At 51.1% G+C, this 22,828-nt stretch overlaps 1 protein-coding gene across 1 annotated transcript in view; it reads right to left on the reverse strand.

The window, feature by feature from the left end:
* hpn (hepsin) overlaps positions 1–15,329 on the reverse strand; it is a 47,442-nt gene extending 32,113 nt beyond the window's left edge. The window contains exons 1-5 of the mRNA XM_086004081.1: positions 15,006–15,329; positions 14,742–14,870; positions 6,351–6,473; positions 1,905–1,943; positions 150–276 (exon numbers count right to left, since the gene is read on the reverse strand). Of these exons, the coding sequence (XP_085860207.1) occupies positions 150–276; positions 1,905–1,943; positions 6,351–6,473; positions 14,742–14,757 (305 nt within the window). The 5' untranslated portion in view covers positions 14,758–14,870; positions 15,006–15,329. The remainder of the gene's footprint in view (positions 1–149; positions 277–1,904; positions 1,944–6,350; positions 6,474–14,741; positions 14,871–15,005) is intronic.
* Between the last annotated feature and the right edge of the window lie 7,499 nt (positions 15,330–22,828).

The raw sequence follows: 22,828 nt of genomic DNA on the forward strand, positions 1-22,828 counted from the left end.
AATGTGAAAACAAGAATGAAGAATTTTGAAATCGAGGCGCTGCCGGACCGGGAGCCAGTGTCACTCAGAGAGCGACGGGGGAGATGGGCGACTGGGACTTGTCGAGAGTTAGGGATACGGGTCAGCAGATGATGACCGTACAAACTCACCTTACGAATCCCATCTGTTGACAGCTGAGTCGAGCCACATCATCGTTACTGGACGAGGAACACACGAGCTTCCAAACATCTGCCTCAGGGTCGTAGACAGACAGGCGGTTTTCCGCATTTACCTGAACTTCAAAACAAGGACAAACGTCTCATTAATCCTCAGACCTTCACACAATCACTCCCGGTGTCTGGGCATCTGACCGCTTAAACATTCACAATTCAATAGAGTCTACAGCCCAGAAACAGGCCATTCGGCCCCACTGCTCTGTGCCGGTGTTTATGCTGCACACCAGCCTCCTCCCACCCCTCTTCATCTCCCCCCATCAACACCAGCCTCCTCCCACCCCTCTTCATCTCACCCCATCAACACCAGCCTCCTCCCACCCCTCTTCATCTCACCCCATCAACACCAGCCTCCTCCCACCCCTCTTCATCTCCCCCCATCAACACCAGCCTCCTCCCACCCCTCTTCATCTCACCCTGTCACCATACCCTTCTATTCCTTTCTCCCTCGTGTGTTTATCCAGCTTCCCCTTAAATGTATCTCTGCTCTTCGCCTCGACCACTCCCTGTGGTAGCGAGTTCCCCATTCTCACCACTCTCTGGGGAAAGAAGTTTCTCCTGAATTCCCTATTGGATTTATCAGTGACTCTCTTATATTGATGGCCCCTAGTTCTGGTCTCCCCCACAAGTGGAAACATCTTCTCTACGTCTACCCTATCGAACCCCTTCATAATTTTAAAGCCCTCGATCAGGTCACCCCTCAGCCTTCTCCTTTCTAGAGAAAAGAGCCCCAGCCTGTTCAGTCTTTCCTGATCGTTCTAACCTCTCAGTTCTGGGATTATTCTAGTAAATTGTTTTTGCACCTTCTCCAGTGCCTCTGTATACTTTTTATATTATTGGGGCCAGAACTGTGCACAGTGCTCCAAGTGTGGTCTAATCAAGGTATATGGAGACCAGAACTGTGCACAGTGCTCCAAGTGTGGTCTAACCAAGGTATATGGAGACCAGAACTGTGCACAGTGCTCCCAGTGTGGTCTAACCAAGGTATATGGAGACCAGAACTGTGCACAGTGCTCCAAGTGTGGTCTAACCAAGGTATATGGAGACCAGAACTGTGCACAGTGCTCCAAGTGTGGTCTAACCAAGGTATATGGAGACCTGAACTGTGCACGGTGCTCCAAGTGTGGTCTAACCAAGGTATATGGAGACCAGAACTGTGCACGGAGCTCCAAGTGTGGTCTAACCAAGGTATATGGAGACCAGAACTGTGTACAGTGCTCCCAGTGTGGTCTAACCAAGGTATATGGAGACCAGAACTGTGCACAGTGCACCAAGTGTGGTCTAACCAAGGTATATGGAGACCAGAACTGTGCACGATGCTCCAAGTGTGGTCTAACCAAGGTATATGGAGACCAGAACTGTGCACAGTGCTCCAAGTGTGGTCTAACCAAGGTATATGGAGACCAGAACTGTGCACAGTGCACCAAGTGCGGTCTAACCAAGGTATATGGAGACCAGAACTGTGCACGATGCTCCAAGTGTGGTCTAACCAAGGTATATGGAGACCAGAACTGTGCACAGTGCTCCAAGTGTGGTCTAACCAAGGTATATGGAGACCAGAACTGTGCACAGTGCACCAAGTGTGGTCTAACCAAGATATATGGAGACCGGGACTGTGCACAGTGCTCCAAGTGAGATCTAAGCATGGTTCTAACCAAGACACTGTTCATTTTAAATACTTGTAGAACTTACCATTGTAAAGGTCTGGATCAGTTCTCTTTACATAGGTCACTGAAAGAGAGAAAAACATATGATGTGTGACTATTCCGACACTCTCCTGGTCAGCCTCCCACCCTCCGTAGACTTCAGTTCATCACAAATTCTGCTGCCCCGTATAACCTCAGTGTTCTGGTATGGTGCTGGTGAATATTTTTTGGATCTTTCCCAGAGGTCTCCAACACTCCACTGCCCCGTGTTCTAACTCGCACCCAGTCCCGTTCATCCATCACCCCACCCTGTCCTCGCTGACCTACATTGGCTCCCAGTCCGGCAACGCCTCGATTTTAAAATTCGTTTTCAAAGCCCTCCTCGCCCCTCCCTATATCTGTAACCTCCTCCAGTCCCGACAACCCGCCCTATCTCTGTAACCTCCTCCAGCCCCTACAACCCTCCCTATCTCTGTAACCTCCTCCAGCCCCTACAACCCTCCCTATCTCTGTAACCCCCTCCAGCCCCTACAACCCTCCCTATCTCTGTAACCTCCTCCAGCCCCTACAACCCTCCCTATCTCTGTAACCTCCTCCAGCCCCTACAACTCTCCCTATCTCTGTAACCTCCTCCAGCCCCGACAACCCTATCTCTGTAACCCCCTCCAGCCCCTACAACCCTCCCTATCTCTGTAACCTCCTCCAGCCCCTACAACCCTCCCTATCTCTGTAACCTCCTCCAGCCCCTACAACCCTCCCTATCTCTGTAACCTCCTCCAGCCCCTACAACTCTCCCTATCTCTGTAACCTCCTCCAGCCCCGACAACCCTCCCTATCTCTGTAACCTCCTCCAGCCCCTACAACCCTCCCTATCTCTGTAACCTCCTCCAGCCCCTACAACCCTCCCTATCTCTAACCTCCTCCAGCCCCTACAACCCTCCCTATCTCTGTAACCTCCTCCAGCCCCTACAACACATGGGAGTATGATATTGTTGCTATCACGGAGACATGGTTGAGGGAGGGGCAAGACTGGCAGCTCAATATTCCGGGGTACAGAATCTTCAGGCGAGACAGAGGGGGAGGTAAAAGAGGAGGGTGTGTCGCACTATTAATTGAGTCAATTACTGCAGTAAGGAGGGATGATATATTAGCAGGTTCCCCTAATGAGGCCATATGGGTGGAGCTTAAAAACAAAAAGGGGGCAAGCACTTTGCTGGGAGTGTACTATAGGCCTCCAAACAGTCAGGGGGAGATAGAGGAACAGATATGTAGGCAAATCTCAGAGAAATGTGCAAATAATAGGGTAATAATAATGGGGGATTTCAACTTCCCCAATATTAACTGGGATAGTCAGAGTGTGAAAGGCTCAGAGGGTGTAGAATTCTTAAAGTGCATCCAGGAGAGCTTTTTGAGCCAGCATGTAGAAAGTCCTACAAGAGAGGGGGCGGTACTGGACCTAATTCTAGGGAATGTGGCCGGCCAAGTGGAAAAAGTGCTAGTAGGTGAGCACTTTGGTGACAGTGACCATAATATGGTGAGATTTAAGGTGGTCATGGAAAAGGACAGGGATGGGCCGGAAATAAAGGTTCTAAATTGGGGGAAGGCCGATTTTAATAGGATAAGGCAGGATTTGGCCAAAATGGACTGGGATCAGCTACTTGTAGGAAAATCCGCATCGGCGCAATGGGAGGCTTTCAGAAGGGTGATTGAGATCATACAATGGCAACATGTTCCCGTAAAGGTCAAGAGTGGTTCCAAAAACCACAGGGAACCTTGGATGTCAGGGGATATACGAGAATGGATTAGGAAAAAAAGGAAGGCTTTTGGCAGATACAAAAGGCTAAAGACGGAGGAAGCCCTAGAGGAGTACAAAAAGTGCAGGGGGATACTTAAAAGAGAAATTAGGAGATCAAGGAGGGGCCATGAAATAACACTGGCGAGCAAAATAAAGGAAAATCCTAAGATGTTTTATAAGTATATTAAGGGTAAGAGGATAACTAGGGAAAAAATAGGGCCCATTAGGGACAAAAGTGGCAATCTGTGTGTGGAGCCGGAAGATGTAGGAGGGGTTCTAAATGAATTTTTTGCATCTGTTTTCACTATGGAGAAGGACGATGTAGACATAGAAATAGGGCGAGGGGACTGTGATATGCTCGAACATATTAACATCGAGAGGGAGGAGGTATTGGCGGTTTTAGCTGGCCTAAAAATGGATAAATCCCCAGGCCCGGATGAAATGTATCCCAGGCTGCTGTGTGAGGCAAAGGAAGAGATTGCAGGGGGCTCTAACACATATAGTCAGGACCTCTCTGGCCACAGGGGATGTGCCAGAGGACTGGAGAACCACTAATGTAGTACCATTATTCAAGAAGGGAAGTAGGGAAAAACCAGGGAACTACAGGCCAGTGAGCCTAACATCAGTGGTAGGAAAATTATTGGAAAAAATTCTGAGGGACAAAATTAGTCTCCACTTGGAGAGACAAGGATTAATCAGGGATAGTCAACATGGCTTTGTCAAGGGAAGATCATGTCTGACTAATTTGATTGAATTTTTTGAGGGGGTGACTAGGTGTGTGGATGAGGGTAACGCAGTGGATGTGGTATACATGGATTTCAGTAAGGCCTTCGATAAAGTCCCGCACAGGAGACTGGTCAAGAAGGTAAGAGCCCATGGAATCCAGGGTGCCTTGGCAAATTGGATACAAAACTGGCTTAGTGGCAGAAGGCAGAGGGTGATGGTCGAAGGTTGTTTTTGTGACTGGAAGCCTGTGGCCAGTGGGGTACCACAGGGATCGGTGCTGGGTCCCTTGCTGTTTGTGGTCTACATTAATGACTTGGATATGAATGTAAAAGGTATGATCAGTAAGTTCACGGATGATACAAAAATTGGTAGGGTGGTAAATAGCGAGGAGGGTAGCCTCAGTCTGCAGGACGATATAGATGTGTTGGTCAGATGGGCGGAACAGTGGCAAATGGAATTTAACCCGGAAAAGTGCGAGGTGATGCACTTTGGGGGGACTAACAAGGCAAGGGAATACACAATGAATGGTAAGACCCTAGGCAAGACGGAGGGGCAGAGGGATCTGGGTGTGCAAGTACACAGATCCCTGAAGGCGGCGGAACAGGTGGATAAGGTGGTAAAAAAGGCATATGGGATACTTGCCTTCATTAGCCGAGGCATTGAATATAAGAGCAAGGAGGTTATGATGGAGCTGTATAAAACACTGGTTAGGCCACAGCTGGAATACTGTGTGCAGTTCTGGTCGCCAAACTACAGGAAGGATGTGATCGCTTTGGAGAGGGTGCAGAGGAGATTCACCAGGATGTTACCAGGGCTGGAGCGCTTCAGCTATGAAGAAAGACTGGGCAGATTGGGTTTGTTTTCCTTGGAGCAGAGGAGGCTGAGGGGGGACATGATTGAGGTGTACAAAATTATGAGGGGCATAGATAGGATGGATACTGAGGAGCTTTTTCCCTTAGTAGAAGGGTCAATAACTAGGGGGCATAGATTCAAGGTAAAGGGCAGGAGGTTTAGAGGGGATTTGAGAAAGAACTTTTTCACCCAGAGGGTGATTGGAGTCTGGAACTCACTGCCTGAAAGGGTTGTGGAGGCAGGAACCCTCAACATTTAAGAAGCATTTGGATGAGCACTTGAAATGTCATAACATACAAGGCTACGGACCAAATGCTGGAATATGGGATTAGATTAGACAGGGCTTGATGGCCGGCACGGACACGATGGGCCGAAGGGCCTCTATCCGTGCTGTATAACTCTATGACTCTATGACTCTAACCCTCCCCATCTCTGCAACCTCCTCCAGCCCCTACAACCCTCCCTACCTCTGTAACCTCCGCCAGCCCCTACAACCCTCCCTATCTCGAACCTCCTCCAGCCCCTACAAACCACCCTATCTCTGTAACCAACTCCAGCCCCTACAACCCTCCCTATCTCTGTAACCTCCTCCAGCCCCTACAACCCTCCCTATCTCTGTAACCTCCTCCAGCCCTACAACCCTCCCTATCTCTGTAACCTCCTCCAGCCCCTACAACCCTCCCTATCTCTGTAACCTCCTCCAGGCCCTACACCCCTCCCTATCTCTAACCTCCTACAACCCGCCCAGATCTCTGCGCTCCTCCAATTCTGGCCTCTTGTCCATCCCCCGATTTCCATCGCTCCACCATTGGCGGCCATGCCTTCAGCCGCCTGGGCCCCGAGCTCTGGAATTCCCTCCCTAAACCGCTCCGCCTCTCTCTCCTCCTTTAAGACGCTCCTTAAAACCGACCTCTTTGATTCAGCTTCGGGACGCCTGTCCTAATATCTCCTCACGTGGCTCAGCGTCAAATTCTGTCTGATAATCGCTCCTGTGAAGCGCCCTGGGATGTTTAAAGGTGCTGTATATATGGGAGTAGTTACACACAGACTCCTCTTCCGAGCTCCTCTTCGCCCACCAAACCCCCGCCCCCCACAAAACAAGGAAGCCCCAATCCTTACCAACAGCCCATACTGTAATCACTGCAGCAGCCAATAGGAAGGCAATCGCTATGGTAACGGCAATGACTTTCACCACTGGTGCACATGGCTCGGCGCGTTTGTTGGGTCCAGTTTTCAGGACTCCTGCAAAACAAGGAGGTTAAGTATTAACTTTGGCACAAAGACCTTCACTTCAAACACCCAGTTATAGATCCCACGAGGGCAGGAACTCACGACAAGGACACACTCGCTGTCCCTCCATCGTTGCCCTGACAACTTGGCAGCTTGACAGACCTCAACAAAAGGGCATGTAGAGTTAATCGTGCACTCTAGTCCCAGAGTCACGGGTACCAGGCAGGGCGAAGGCAGGTTCCCCAATCGGCGCAAGGGCCTGAAGGCGGTGGGAGCGAGCCCCCACGAGACTGGAGCCTCATCATCCAGGCCGACACTCCCCGTGCCGAGGGAGCGCCGCACCGGCGGAGGTGCCATTTTTCAGATGAGACGTTAAACCGAGGCCCCGTCTGCTCTCTCAGGTGGATGTAAAGATCCCACGGCCACTATTGGAAGAAGAGCAGGGGGGAGTTCTCCCCGGTGTCCTGGGGCCAATATTTATCCCTCAACCAACATCACTAAAAACAGATGATCTGGGTCATTATCACATTGCTGTTTGTGGGAGCTTGCTGTGCACAAATTGGCTGCCGCGTTTCCTACATCACAACAGTGACCACACTTCAGAACAAGTACTTCATTGGCCGTGAAACGCTTTAGGACGTCCCGAGGTGGGGAAAGGCGCTGGAGAATTGAGAGTTTGTCTTTCTCCTGTGCACTCCCCCACTCTACCCGCCTGTACACTTCACCCATCATTTCACGAAGAGATCAAGTACTCCCCCCCTCCCACACGGGAACCCCCAGGTCCTATCTTCTATGTTTCTATTAAGGGATATAGGGAGAAAGCAGGGACAGGGTACTGAGCTTGGATGATCGAATTGAATGGCGGAGCAGGCTCGAGGGGCCGAATGGCCGACTCCTGCTCCTATCTTCTCTGTTCCTAAGTTTCTATGACTCCCCTCCCGCCACACTCACCCCCTCCCGAATCCGCTCCGAACCCCACACGAAAATAAAACTCCTTCCCCGAGCTCGCTCCAGCCCTTCCCACACACCAACTCCCTTCAACCCCTCCCGAAACCCACTGCCCCACATTGGCAAGCCCTCCGCCACCAACTGACGGAAATCCCCCCCCTCTAAAGTCCCTCCCCCTCTCTAAACCCCGCTCCGGCCCTTTGCGCTCGAACCCCCCCCCCACCCCACTTGCCCCTCCCCGCCTTCCAAAACCCGCTCAATCCCAGCTCTTCGACCAAGTGAGGCATCGCCGTCTCCGACCCTTCCGCTGCCGCCGCTCGCCTCCCTCCCCGGCTGAAACCCGCCAGGTGAAGCACAGTGGGAATTCAGCCGCGTTTCCCAATGTTGAGTGGGTGCCAGTTCCAGGAGGTTGGGGGGGGGGGGGGGGGGGGGGGGGTGGGGGGGCAGACGAGAGCAGCGCAGAGATCTGTCTCTGCAGCATTAATAGGACACCAAGTCTCGAGATCGGGCCTGGTTGTATAAATAAGCAACCTTTGGACAGTGTACACTCACCACTGAAGGGTAGCAACATGACGTAACCACACTGAACTAAACATAGTCAGCTTGCAATACAAAACAACAGTGGTACCAATATACTGTTCACGACATCACTCCTCCCAATGACTGTCAGCTGTGGCTCAGTGGGTTTGGCGCTCGCTCTCTCTCTCTCGCGTTTCAGAGTCAAAAAGGTCATGGGTTCGAGTCCCCGCTCCAGATATACGAGCCCCATAATCCCAGCGCAGTACTGAGGGAGCGCCGTGCCGTTGGAGGGCCGGCGCCGAGGGAGCGCCGCGCCATCGGAGGGGCGGCGCCAAGGGAGCTTGTTTGTGGGAGCTTGCTGTGCGCAAACCGTCTGCCGCGTTTCCTACATTACAACAGTGACCACACTTCAAAAACAGTACTTCATTGGCGGTGAAGCGCTTTGGGACGTCCGGAGGTGGGGAAAGGCGCTGGAGAGATGGGAATCCTTTCTATTCCCCACCCCCTCCTTCAGCAGTCAGTTGTCGGGAGGTAGTTATGGTGCCTGGGAGTTTCACGTTAACAAGGAGTGGGAGAACTGTTGAGATATCGAAAGGATTGCGGGCAGGATTCACAGAGGCTGTATTGTTCTAGTTAGTAACCTACGCCGCCCTGGCATTTAAGGTGCTCCCTATTCATCACCGCTTCTCAATCTACTGCATTCGGGCAGAATATTTGTATTGAAGGGTATTCGATCATAACAGCCACAATTCCATTTATATAGCACCTTTAACGTAGTAAAACGTCCCAGGGTGCTTCACAGGAGCGTAAATCAGACAAAATCTGACCCCGAGCCACATCAGGAGATATTAGGACAGGCGACCAAAAGCTTGGTCAAAGAGGTCGGTTTTTAAGGAGTGTCTTAAAGGAGGGGAGAGAGGCGGAGAGGTTTAGGGAGGGAATTCCAGAGCTCGGGGCCCAGGCGGCTGAAGGCACGGCCGCCAATGGTGGAGCGATGGAAATCGGGGGATGCTCAAGAGGCCGGAATTGGAGGAGCGCAGAGATCTGGGAGGGTTGTGGGGCTGGAGGAGGTTACAGAGATAGGGAGGGTTGTAGGGGCTGGAGGAGGTTACAGAGATAGGGAGTGTTGAAGGGGGCTGGAGGAGGTTGCAGATATAGGGAGGGTTGTAGGGGCTGGAGGAGGTTACAGAGATAGGGAGGGTTGTAGAGGCTGGAGGAGGTTACAGAGATAGGGAGTGTTGAAGGGGGCTGGAGGAGGTTGCAGATATAGGGAGGGTTGTAGGGGCTGGAGGAGGTTACAGAGATCTGGGAGGGTTGTGGGGCTGGAGGAGGTTACAGAGATAGGGAGGGTTGTAGAGGCTGGAGGAGGTTACAGAGATAGGGAGTGTTGAAGGGGGCTGGAGGAGGTTGCAGATATAGGGAGGGTTGTAGGGGCTGGAGGAGGTTACAGAGATAGGGAGGGTTGTACGTGCTGGAGGAGGTTACAGAGATAGGGAGGGTTGTAGGGGTTGGAGGAGGTTACAGAGATAGGGAAGGTTGTAGGGGCTGGAGGAGGTTACAGAGATAGGGAGGGTTGTAGGGGCTGGAGGAGGTTACAGAGATAGGGAGGGTTGTAGGGGTTGGAGGAGGTTACAGAGATAGGGAGGGTTGTAGGGGCTGGAGGAGGTTACAGAGATAGGGAGGGTTGTACGTGCTGGAGGAGGTTACAGAGATAGGGAGGGTTGTAGGGGCTGGAGGAGGTTACAGAGATAGGGAGGGTTGTAGGGGCTGGAGGAGGTTACAGAGATAAGGAATGGGCAAGATGTTGGTTGAGGGATAAATATTGGCCCCGGGACACCGGGGAGAACTCCCCCCTGCTCTTCTTCAAAATAGTGGCCATGGGATCTTTTACATCCACCCAAGGGAACAGACGGGGCCTCGGTTTAACGTCTCATCCAAAAGACGACTGCTCCAACACTGTGGCGCTCCCTCAGTACTGCCCCTCCGACAGTGCGGCGCTCCCTCAGTACTGCCCCTCCGACAGTGCGGCGCTCCCTCAGTACTGCCCCTCCGACAGTGCGGCGCTCCCTCAGTACTGCCCCTCCGACAGTGCGGCGCTCCCTCAGTGCTGCCCCTCCGACAGTGCGGCGCTCCCTCAGTACTGCCCCTCCGACAGTGCGGCGCTCCCTCAGTACTGCCCCTCCGACAGTGCGGCGCTCCCTCAGTGCTGCCCCTCCGACAGTGCGGCGCTCCCTCAGTGCTGCCCCTCCGACAGTGCGGCGCTCCCTCAGTACTGGCACTGGGAGTGTCGACCTGCATTTTGTGCTTAAGTCTCGAGTGGGGACTTGAACCCACAACCTTCTGACTCAGAGGCGACAGAGACAGAGAGAGACATAGATGACAATTTAGACGGGAGTCAATACTTCCAAGACTGGCTGGGGAAGGGTTGTGCAAGTGAGCGTGAAGTGTGTCCTTTCTGTGCGAGCCCAGGAAGTAAAGTGCCCGAAGGCTATTTGGCTGAGGCAGACCTCACATCCAGCCGCCTGTTTCTCGACTGACTTTTCCAGCCTGGGTCAGGGGACAGAGATCAGGACAAGGAATAGTCCATTCCTCCAGATTAATGGGCAACATCATTATGTAGAGATATAGCCCATTGGTACCAGAACTGAGAGGTTATAACGATCAGGAAAGACTGAACAGGCTGGGGCGCTTTTCTCTAGAAAGGAGAAGGCTGAGGGGTGACCTGATCGAGGTCTTTAAGATTATGAAGAGGTTCAATAGGGTAGACGTAGAGAAGATGTTTCCACTTGTGGGGGAGACCTGAACTAGGGGCCATCAATATAAGATAGTCACTGATAAATCCAATAGGGAATTCAGGAGAAACTTCTTTCCCCAGAGAGTGGTGAGAATGTGGAACTCGCTACCACAGGGAGTGGTCGAGGCGAAGAGCAGAGATACATTTAAGGGGAAGCTGGATAAACACACGAGGGAGAAAGGAATAGAAGGATATGGTGATGGGGTGAGATGAAGAGGGGTGGGAGGAGGCTGGTGTGGATGGGGTGAGATGAAGAGGGGTGGGAGGAGGCTGGTGTTGATGGGGTGAGATGAAGAGGGGTGGGAGGAGGCTGGTGTTGATGGGGTGAGATGAAGACGGGGTGGGAGGAGGCTGGTGTTGATGGGGTGAGATGAAGAGGGGTGGGAGGAGGCTGGTGTTGATGGGGTGAGATGAAGAGGGGTGGGAGGAGGCTGGTGTTGATGGGGTGAGATGAAGAGCGGTGGGAGGAGGCTGGTGTTGATGGGGTGAGATGAAGAGGGGTGGGAGGGGGCTGGTGTTGATGGGGTGTGATGAAGAGGGGTGGGAGGGGGCTGGTGTTGATGGGGTGTGATGAAGAGGGGTGGGAGGAGGCTGGTGTTGATGGGGTGAGATGAAGAGCGGTGGGAGGAGGCTGGTGTTGATGGGGTGAGATGAAGAGGGGTGGGAGGAGGCTGGTGTTGATGGAGTGAGATGAAGGGTGGTGGGAGGAGGCTGGTGTTGATGGGGTGAGATGAAGAGCGGTGGGAGGAGGCTGGTGTTGATGGGGTGAGATGAAGAGGGGTGAGAGGAGGCTGGTGTTGATGGGGGTGAGATGAAGAGGGGTGGGAGGAGCCTGGTGTGGGGCATAAACACCGCATGGAGTAGTGGGGCCGAATGGTCTGTTCCTGTGCTATAAATACTGTGTATCTCTGTTCAATGCTATCAGTGGATCAGAGATTCCCAGCTAGATCAGATTCCTGGAACCATTATAACCTTCCCTCAACTCTTGTCTCTCACCGGTGTTGAATTAATATAAAGGACTCCAACCCCCAGAACTTGGCAAAGAGAGAGAAATAAAGTTAGTTAAAAGCTGAGCAAATAGTCACCTGTATGGAAAAGGAATCCCAGGAAATCTAACCTACACTGGCTCCCAGTCCGACACCGCCTCGATTTTAAAATTCCAAACTTTGTTTTCAAATCCCTTCATGGCCTCCTTGCCCTCTCCCTATCTCTGTAACCTCCTCCAGCCCCACAACCATCCCAGATCTTTGCGCTCCTCAAATTCAGGCCTCTCACACATCCTGGGGGTCACCATTGACCAGAAACTTAACTGGACCAGCCACATAAATACTGTGGCTACAAGAGCAGGTCAGAGGCTGGGTATTCTGCAGCGACTGTCTCACCTCCTGACTCCCCAAAGCCTCTCCACCATCTACAAGGCACAAGTCAGGAGTGTGATGGAATACTCTCCACTTGCCTGGATGAGTGCAGCTCCAACAACACTCGAGAAGCTCGACACCATCCAGGACAAAGCAGCCCCACTTGATCGGCACCCCATCCACCACCTTAAACATTCACTCCCTCCACCACCGGCGTACCGTGGCTGCAGTGTGTACCATCTACAAGATGCACTGCAGCAACTCGCCAAGGCTTCTTCGGCAGCACCTCCCAAACCCGCGACCTCTTCCACCTAGAAGGACAAGGGCAGCAGGCGCATGGGAACACCACCACCTCCAAGTTCCCCTCCAAGTCACACACACCATCCTGACTTGGAAATGTATCGGACGATCCTTCATCGTCGCTGGGTCAAAATCCTGGAACTCCCTCCCTAACAGCACTGTGGGAGCACCTTCACCACACGGACTGCAGCAGTTCAAGGCGGCGGCTCACCACCACCTTCTCAAGAACAGAAGAAATAGGAGCAGGAGTCGGCCATTCGGCCCCTCGAGTCTGCTCCCCCATTCAATAAGATCACGGCTGATCTTCAACTCCACTTTCCCGCCCGATCCCCATATCGTCAGAGAGTCATAACGGCACAGAAGGAGGCCATTCGGCCCATCGAGTCAGTGCCGGCTCTCTGTAGAACAATCCAATCAGTCCCATTGCCCCGCTCTATCCCCGTAGCCCTGCAAGTTTATTTCCCTCAAGTGCCTATCCAGTCTCCCCTTGAAAACATTGAGTGTCTCCACTTCCACCACTTCCGTCGGCAGCGAGTTCCAGGTCCTCACCACTCGCTGCGTAAAAAGGTTTTTCCTCACGTCCCCCCTGTATCTCTTGCCCAAAACCTTAAATCTGTGTCCCCTAGTCCTTGTACCATCAACTAGTGGGAACAGCCTCTCCCCATCTAGCCTATCCAAACCCGTCATAATCTTGTCCACCGCGATCAACTCACCCCTCAACCTCCTTTGCTCAAATGAAAACAAATCCAGCTTCTCCAACCTGTCCTTGTAGCTAAGATCCCCCATCCCCGGAACCATTCTGGTAAATCTCCTCTGCACCCTCTCAAGGGTCTTCACATCCTTCCTAAAGTGTGGTGACCAGAACTGGACGCAATACTCCAGTTGTGGCCTAACTAGGCCTTAATATTCCTCGATTTTCCCCGTGAGTCCAAAAATCTCTCGGTCTCAGCCTTGAATATACTCGACGACTGAGCCTCCACAGCCCTCTGGGGCAGAGAATTCCAAAGATTCACCGCCCTCTGAGTGAAGAAATTCCTCCTCATCTCAGTCCTCAATGGCCGAGCCCTGATCCTGAGACTGTGACCCCTGGTTCTAGACTCTCCAGCCAGGGGGAAACAACCTCCCTGCATCTACCCTGTCAATCCCCCTCAGAATCTTACACATTTCAATGAGATCACCTCTCATTCTGCTAAACTCCAGAGTATCGGCCCAATCTACTCAATCTCTCTTCATAGGACAACCCTCTCACCCCAGGAATCAGTCTAGCCTCTCGAAGGCAAGTATGTCGTCGAATTACAGTATGCAGACGACGCTTGCGTCTGCGCTCACTCGGAGGTCGAACTCCAAACCATCGTCAACACCTTCACCGAAGCGTACGAGAGCATGGGCCTTTCTCTAAATATCCGTAAGACAAAGGTCCTCTACCAACCTGCCCCCGCCACACGGTACTGCCCCCCCCCCCGATTATCAAAATCCACAACAAGGCCTTGGACAACGTGGACCACTTTCCATACCTCAGGAGCCTACTGTCAACAAGGGCAGACGTCGACGACGAAGTCCAACACCGCCTTCAGTGTGCCAATGCAGCCTTCGGTCGCCTGAGGAAGAGAGTGTTTGAAGACCAGGACCTCAAACCCAGCACTAAGCTCATGGTCTACAGGGCAGCAGTGATACTCGCCCTGCTGTATGCCTCAGAGACATGGACCATGTACAGCAGGCACCTCAAAGCACTGGAGAGGTTCCACCAACGCTGCGTCCGCAAGATCCTGCAAATCCATTGGCAGGATAGGCGCACCAACGTCAGTGTTCTCGCTCAGGCCAACATCGAAGCTCTGACCACGCTCAATCAGCTCCGATGGGCGGGTCACATTATCCGCATGCCCGATACGAGACTCCCAAAAGAAGTGCTCTACTCGGAGCTCCGACACAGCAAGAGAGCCCCAGGTGGGCAGAGGAAACGCTTCAAGGACACCCTCAAAGCCTCCTTGAAAAAGTGCAACACCCCACCGACACCTGGGAATCCCTGGCCCAAGACCGCACAAAGTGGAGGAGAAGCATCCGGGAAGGTGCCGAACACCTCGAGTCTCTTCGCCGGAAGCCAAGCGCAGGCAGCGCACGTCAACCCAAGCACCCCACCCACCCGCCCCTTCAACCACCATCTGCCCCACCTGTGACATAGACTGTAGGTCCCGCACTGGACCTGAGAACTCATTCTTAATGTGGAAGGAAGTCATTCTCGGTTCCTAGGGACTGCCTAAGGAGAGATCCTTCCTCAGGTAAGGAGACGGAAAAAAACTGTGTACAGTCCTCTCAGGTGCGGTCTCACCAAACGGCCCCCTTTCCTCTCCCTCCTGCACTTACCCTCCGGCTCTGTCATTGTCTCCAGAGTCTCCACAGATACTAATAGGCCACGATGGCGAAGATTTCGTGTATTCCAAAATCGGGTCCCCAATCGAAACGAAAAAAAAGAGGTGGGGGGGAGGAAGAGACCTGTGACAAAAGATTAAAGAGGTTTCTTTAATTAAAAAAACCTTGCCCTCCAAGGAACAAAGTTAAACAAAGTTTTAAAACCCCTCGGCAAAACAAAAGTTAAATCAAAATTTAAAAGATAATGCCTCGACTCACCTCCCTAAAGTGCTGTGAAGGGCTCACCCAGGATTAGTTTCCAAGTGACTGAATATCCGCACTGAAATCCAGGTGCCAGAAAACTTTTTCAAACTTTTCAAAACTTTTTAAAACTTTTTTTTTCGCTCTAAAAGTTAGGCGCCGACCTGAAATTGACTCACGGTCGGTTTCAGTGAAACTCACCCTCGAGGATCAGTTTGCAACACACAAAAAAAAAATGCCCCTCCTCCCACCACAACAGTCCTCACCTGCTGCATTCACCAGCAGTTTGAGAAACGATCGCCAACGTGCGTTCAATCACCTCTCCTGCCTTGAGGCGACCAGGGCTTGAGTTAAAGGGGCAAGAACACCTTCTTCCCCCCCGCCCTTTATCACCTGCCGAACTTTATTGGCTGGCGCAGATATTTTGCCTTTAATACCTGGTTGGCAAAACAAGTGGGGCCAAACGTTAGAAATTCCAATCGAGTTACAGAAATAAGGAAGTTATGCTAAACCCTTTGTAAATCATTGGATCGTGCCTCCACAAGATCCTGCAAATCCACTGGCAGGATAGGCGCACCAACGTCAGTGTTCTTGCTCAAGCCAACATCCCCAGCATCGAAGCTTTGACCACGCTCGATCAGCTCCGATGGGCGGGTCACATTGTCCGCATGCCCGATACGAGACTCCCAAAACAGGCGCTCTACTCGGAGCTCCGACACAGCAAGAGAACCCCAGGTGGGCAGAGGAAACGCTTCAAGGACACCCTCAAAGCCTCCTTGAAAAAGTGTAACATCCCCACCGACACCTGGGAATCCCTGGCCCAAGACCGCACAAAGTGGAGGAGAAGCATCCGGGAAGGCGCCGAACTCCTCGAGTCTCTTCGCCGGGAGCAAGCGGAAGCCAAGCGCAGGCAACGCAAGGAGCGCACGTCAACCCAAGCACCCCACCCGCCCCTTCAACCACCGTCTGCCCCACCTGTGACAGAGACTGTAGGTCCCGCATTGGACTCATCAGTCACCTGGGAACTCATTCTTAATGTGGAAGCAAGTCATCCTCGGTTCCGAGGGACTGCCTAAGAAGAAGAAGATGATTGGGGCCCAGGACACCGGGGAGAACTCGCCCCCCCTGCTCTTCTTCCAAATGGACTGAGCGACGTTCAATGCATTGGCCAAAGATTGATTAAACTGTACATAACACCTGACTGCTCTCTGCAGCTTGGCGCACCACTGTAAGTCAGGGTCAAAGATTAACAAAAAGATCCCTGCGTCACACATGTAGCAGGAATATTAGGGTCTGTTCCACAGGTAGAGGCACCTTCCAGGCTGAAGCAGGCTCTTAGCAATCGAGTTGCAACACAAGGACTAATGGGAAATCCATTTCTGTAGCACCTTTCCCCTCCTCGAACCTCCCAAAATTATTGCGGCCATTGAAGTGCTTGAAGCACTGGAGAAGGTACAAAAGATTCACAACGATGATATCAGAACTGCGAGGTTATAACTATCAGGAGAGACTGAACAGGGCTTGAAACTAATTAGTGGGGGGGAGGTTTTAAGAGAGCGAAAAATAAAAATGACAGCGGAGAAGGCAATAGAGCAAGTTAGCAGTGGGGGAATTAAAAACCAGAGCTTGTCAGGAAGGGACAGAATGTATAATGATAAAGGTAAAGTAGTAAAAGGGGTAAAAGCAGGAATAAATTGTCAGAAAACACATTTGAAAGTTCTTTATCTGAATGCACGCAGCATTCGTAACAAAATTGACGAGTTGACGGTGCAAATAACTACACATGGGTATGATCTGGTGGCCATTACGGAAACATGGCTGCAAGATAATCATGACTGGGAACTAAACATACAAGGGTATTTGACAATTAGGAAGGACAGACAGGAAGGAAAGGGAGGTAGGGTTGCTATGTTAATCAAGGATGGGATCACTGCAATAGTCAGAAATGATATTGGGTCAAAGGATCAGGATAGTGAAACAGTTTGGGTGGAGATAAGGAATAATAAGAGGAAAAAGTCACTAGTGGGCGTAGTCTATAGGCCTCCTAACAGTTGCAACTCTGTTGGTCGGAGTATAAATCAGGAAATAGTTGGGGCTTGTAATAAGGGAAACAGCTATAATCATGGGGGATTTTAACTTTCATATTGACTGGACTAATCAAATTGGGCATGGCAGCATTGAGGAAGAGTTCATAGAGTGTATTAGGGACGGGTTCCTTGAGCAGTATGTAACTGAACCAACCAGGGGGCAGGCAATCTTAGATCTGGTCCTGTGTAATGAGACAGGATTAATAAAAAATGTACTAGTAAAGGATCCCCTTGGAATGAGTGACCATAATATGGTTGAATTCCAAATTCAGTTTGAGGGTGAGAGAGTTGGATCTCAAGCCAGCGTACTAAGCTTAAATAAAGGAGAATACGAAGGTATGAGAGTAGAATTGACTAAAGTGGACTGGGAAAACAGATTAAAGTGTAAGACGGTACAAGAGCAGTGGTCTACATTCAAGGAGATGTTTCACATCTTTCAAGATAAATATATTCCACTGAGGAAAAGGGGGAGTAAAAGAAAAGACAGCCATCCGTGGCTTAGTAAAGTAATAAAGGATAGTATCCGACTGAAAACAAGGGCATATAAATTAGCCAAATCTAGTGGGAGGATAGAAGATTGGGAAGCATTTAAAAGCCAGCAAAGAATAACTAAAAGATTAATTAAGAAAGGGAAGATAGATTATAAAAGTAAACCAGCAAAAAATATAAAAACAGATAGCAAGAGTTTCTACAGCTATATAAAAAGAAAAAGGGCGGCTAAAGTGAACGTTGGTCCCTTAGAGGACGAGACCGGGAAATTAGTGGTGGGGAACATGGAGATGGCAAAGACGCTGAACAAATATTTTGTATCAGTCTTTACAGTAGAGGACACTAAGAATATCCCAACACTGGACAAACAGGGGGCTATGGGGGGGAGGAGCGAAACACGATTAAAATCACTAAGGAGATGGTACTCAGTAAAATAATGGGACTTAAGGCGGATAAATCCCCCGGACCTGATGGCCTACATCCTAGGGTCTTGAGAGAAGTGGCGGTAGGGATTGTGGATGCATTGGTGATCATTTTCCAGAACTCCCTGGACTCAGGAAAGGTCCCGGCAGATTGGAAAACTGCTAATGTAACACCCTTATTTAAGAAGGGAAGTAGACAAAAAGCTGGAAACTATAGACCAGTTAGTCTAACATCTGTGGTTGGCAAAATGTTGGAGTCCATTATTAAGGAAACAGTAACAGAGCATTTGGATAAACATAATTTAATAGGACAGAGTCATACTTATGAAGGGGAAGTCATGTTTGACAAATTTGCTTGAATTCTTTGAGGATGTAACATACAGGGTGGATAAAGGGGAACCAGTGGATGTAGTGTATTTGGACTTCCAAAAGGCATTTGACAAGGTTCCACACAAAAGATTACTGATCAAGATAAAAAATCACGGGATTGGGGGTAATATACTGGCATGGGTGGAAGATTGGCTATCTAACAGAAAACAAAGAGTTGGGATAAATGGTTCGTTCTCGGGCTGGCAATCAGTAACTAGTGGTGTTCCGCAGGGGCCAGTGCTGGGACCCCAACTCTTTACAATCTATATTAACGATTTGGAGGAAGGGACCGAGTGCAACATATCCAAGTTTGCCGACGATACAAAGATGGGAGGGAAAGCAGTGAGTGAGGAGGACATAAAAAACCTGCAAAAGGACATAGACAGGCTAAGTGAGTGGGCAGAGATTTGGCAGATGCAATATAATGTTGGAAAGTGTGAGGTTATGCACTTTGGCAGAAAAAAATCAAAGAGCAAGTTATTACCTAAATGGAGAGAAACTGCAAAGTGCTGCAGTACAAAGGGATCTGGGGGTCCTGGTGCATGAAACACAAAAAGTTAGTATGCAGGTGCAGCAGGTGATCAGGAAGGCCAATGGAATCTTGGCTTTTATTGCAAGGGGGATGGAGTATAAAAACAGGGAAGTCTTGCTGCAGTTATACAGGGTATTGGTGAGGCCACACCTGGAATACTACGTGCAGTTTTGGTTTCCATATTTAAGAAAAGATACACTTGCTCTCGAGGCGGTTCAGAGAAGGTTCACTCGGTTGATTCCGGAGATGAGGGGGTTGACGTATGAGGAAAGGTTGAGTAGGTTGGGACTCTACTCATTGGAGTTCAGAAGAATGAGAGGCGATCTTATCGAAACATATAAGATTGTGAGGGGGCTTGATCGGGTGGATGCGGTGAGGATGTTTCCACTGATGGGTGAGACTAGAACTAGGGGGCATAATCTTAGAATAAGGGGCTGCCCTTTCAAAACTGAGATGAGGAGAAACTTCTTCACTCAGAGGGTAGTAAATCTATGGAATTTGCTACCCCAGAGAGCTGTGGAAGCTGCAACATTAAATAAATTTAAAACGGAGATAGACAGTTTCCTAGCTGATAAGGGAATTAGGGGTTCCGGGGAGAGGGCAGGGAAGTGGACGTGAGTCTAGATTCAGATCAGCCATGATCCTATTGAATGGCGGAGCAGGCCCGAGGGGCCGTATGGCCTACTCCTGCTCCTACTTCTTACGTTCTTATGTTCTTAAGGCTCCGTTCTGTAGAAAAGAGAAGACTGAGGGGTGACCTGATAGAGGTCTTTAAGATTATGAAGAGGTTCGATAGGGTAGACGTAGAGAAGATGTTTCCACTTGTGGGGGAGACCAGAACTAGGGGCCATCAATATAAGAGAGTCACTGATAAATCCAATAGGGAATTCAGGAGAAACTTCTTTACGGTGGGCGTGTGTGCTGTGAGGAGGATGCCGAGAAACTCCAGGATGATTTGGACAGGTTGGGTGATTGGGCAGAAACATGGCAGATGCAATATAACGTGGATAAATGCGAGGTTATCCACTTTGGTGTCAAAAACAGGAAGGCAGATTATTATCTGAACGGCAATAGATTGGGAGAAGGGGAAGTGCAACGAGACCTGGCTGTCCTTGTGCACCAGTCGCTGAAGGTAAGCATGCAGGTGCAGCAGGCGGTTAAGAAGGCAAATGGTACGTTGGCCTTTGTAGCGAGAGGGTTTGAGTACAGGAGCAAGGGTGTCTTGCTGCAGTTGTACAGGGCCTTGGTGAGACCACACCTTGAGTATTGTGTGCAGTTTTGGTAACCTTATCTGAGGAAGCATGTTCTTGCCATGGAGGGAGTGCAGCGAAGATTCACCAGGCTGATACCTGGGATGGCAGAAATGACGTATGAGGAGAGATTGGGTCGATTGGGCTTGTACTCGCTGGAGTTTAGAAGAATGAGAGGGGATCTCATTGACACTTATAAAATTCTAACAGGCCTGGACAGACTAGATGCAGGAAGGATGTTGCCGATGGTCGGGGAGTCCAGAACCAGGGGTCATAGTCTAAGGATAAGGGGTAAGCCATTTAGGACAGAAATGAGGAGGAATTTCTTCACCCAGAGAGTGGTGAACCTGTGGAATTCTCTTCCACAGAAGGCAGTGGAGGCCAATTCATTAAATATATTCAAGAAGGAGTTAGATATATTTCTTAAGGCTAAAGGGATCAAGGGATATGGGGAGAAAGCAGGGACAGGATACTGAATTTGGATGATCAGCCATGATCTCATTGAATGGCGGAGCGGGCTCGAGGGGCCGAATGGCCCACTCCTGCTCCTATCTTCTATGTTTCTATGTTTCTATGTTTCCCCAGAGAGTGGTGAGAATGGGGAACTCACGACCACAGGGCGTGGTCGAGGCGAAGAGCAGAGATACATTTAAGGGGAAGCTGGATAAACACACGAGGGAGAAAGGAATAGAAGGATATGGTGATGGGGTGAGAATCATGGAATAATAGAATTTACATCACAGAAGGAGGCCATTCGGCCCATCGTGTCCGTTCCGGCCCAAAGAACGATCCAGCCTAATCCCACTTTCCAGCTCTCGGTCCATGGCCCTGTAGGTTACGGCACTTCAAGGGCATATCCAAGAACTGTTTAAATGTGATGAGGGTTTCTGCCTCGACCACCCTTTCAGGCAGAGAGTTCCAGACCCCCACCACCCTCTGGGTGAAGAAAGTTCTCCTCAACTCCCCTCTAATCCTTCGACCAATGACTTTCAATCTCTGCCCCCTGGTTATTGACCTCTCTGCAAGGTGAAATCGGTCCTTCCTATTTACTCTATCCAGGCCTCTCATCATTTTATACACCTCAATTAAATCTCCCCTCAGCCTCCTCTGTTCCAGAGAAAACAACCCCAGCCGATCCAATCTTTCCTCATCGCTGAAATTCGCTACTCCCGGCAACATCCTCGTAAATCTCCTCTGTACCCTCTCCAGTGCAATCACATCCTTCCTGTAATGTGGTGACCAGAACTGCACGCAGTACTCTAGCTCAGGCCTAACTAGTGTTTTATACAGTTGAAGCATAACCCCCCTGCTCTTATATTCTTTGCCTCGGCTAATAAAGGCAAGCATTCCGTATGCCTTCTTAAGCACCTTATCTACCTGGCCTGCTACCTTCAGGGATCTGTGGACATGAAGGTGATGGGGGAGAGATGAAGAGGGGTGGGAGGAGGCTGGTGTTGATGGGGTGAGATGAAGAGGGGTGGGAGGAGGCTGGTGTTGATGGGGTGAGATGAAGAGGGGTGGGAGGAGGCTGGTGTTGATGGGGTGAGATGAAGAGGGATGGGAGGAGGCTGGTGTTGATGGGGTGAGATGAAGAGGGGTGGGAGGAAGCTGGTGTTGATGGGGTGAGATGAAGAGGGGTGGGAGGACGCTGGTGTTGATGGGGTGAGATGAAGTCGGGTGGGAGGAGGCTGATGTTGATGGGCTGAGGTGAAGAGGGGTGGGAGGAGGCTGGTGTTGATGGGGTGAGATGAAGAGGGGTGGGAGGAGGCTGGTGTTGATGGGGTGAGATGAAGAGGGGTGGGAGGAGGCTGGTGTTGATGGGGGGAGATGAAGGGGGGTGGGAGGAGGCTGGTGTTGAAGTGGTGAGAGGAAGAGGGGTGGGAGGAGGCTGGTGTTGATGGGGGGATATGAAGACGGGTGGGAGGAGGCTGGTGTTGATGGGGTGAGATGAAGAGCGGTGGGAGAACACTGGTGTTGATGGGGTGAGATGAAGAGGGGTGGGAGGAGACTGGTGTTGATGGGGTGAGATGAAGAGGGGTGGGAGGAGGCTGGTGTTGATGGGGTGAGATGAAGAGGGGTGGGAGGAGGCTGGTGCTGATGGGGTGAGATGAAGAGGGGTGGGAGGAGGCTGGTGTTGATGGGGGGAGATGAAGAGCGGTGGGAGGTGGCTGGTGTTGATGGGGTGAGATGAAGTGGGGTGGGAGGAGGCTGGTGTTGATGGGGTGAGATGAAGAGGGGTGGGAGGAGGCTGGTGTTGATAGGGTGAGATGAAGAGGGGTGGGAGGAGGCTGGTGCTGATGGGGTGAGATGAAGAGGGGTGGCAGGAGGCTGGTGTTGATGGGGTGAGATGAAGAGGGGTGGGAGGAGGCTGGTGTTGATGGGGTGAGATGAAGAGGGGTGGGAGGAGGCTGGTGTTGATGGGGTGAGATGAAGAGGGGTGGGAGGAGGCTGGTGCTGATGGGGTGAGATGAAGAGGGGTGGCAGGAGGCTGGTGTTGATGGGGTGAGATGAAGAGGGGTGGGAGGAGGCTGGTGTTGATGGGGTGAGATGAAGAGGGGTTGGAGGAGGCTGGTGTTGATGGGGTGAGATGAAGAGGGGTGGGAGGAGGCTGGTGTTCATGGGGTGAGATGAGGATTGGTGGGAGGAGGCTGGTGTTGATCGGGTGAGAAGAGGGGTGGGAGGAGGCTGGTGT

Source organism: Somniosus microcephalus, chromosome 12, assembly GCF_052327205.1.
Source record: "Somniosus microcephalus isolate GS21.2 chromosome 12, FLI_Smic_1.0, whole genome shotgun sequence".
Taxonomy (NCBI): domain Eukaryota; kingdom Metazoa; phylum Chordata; class Chondrichthyes; order Squaliformes; family Somniosidae; genus Somniosus; species Somniosus microcephalus.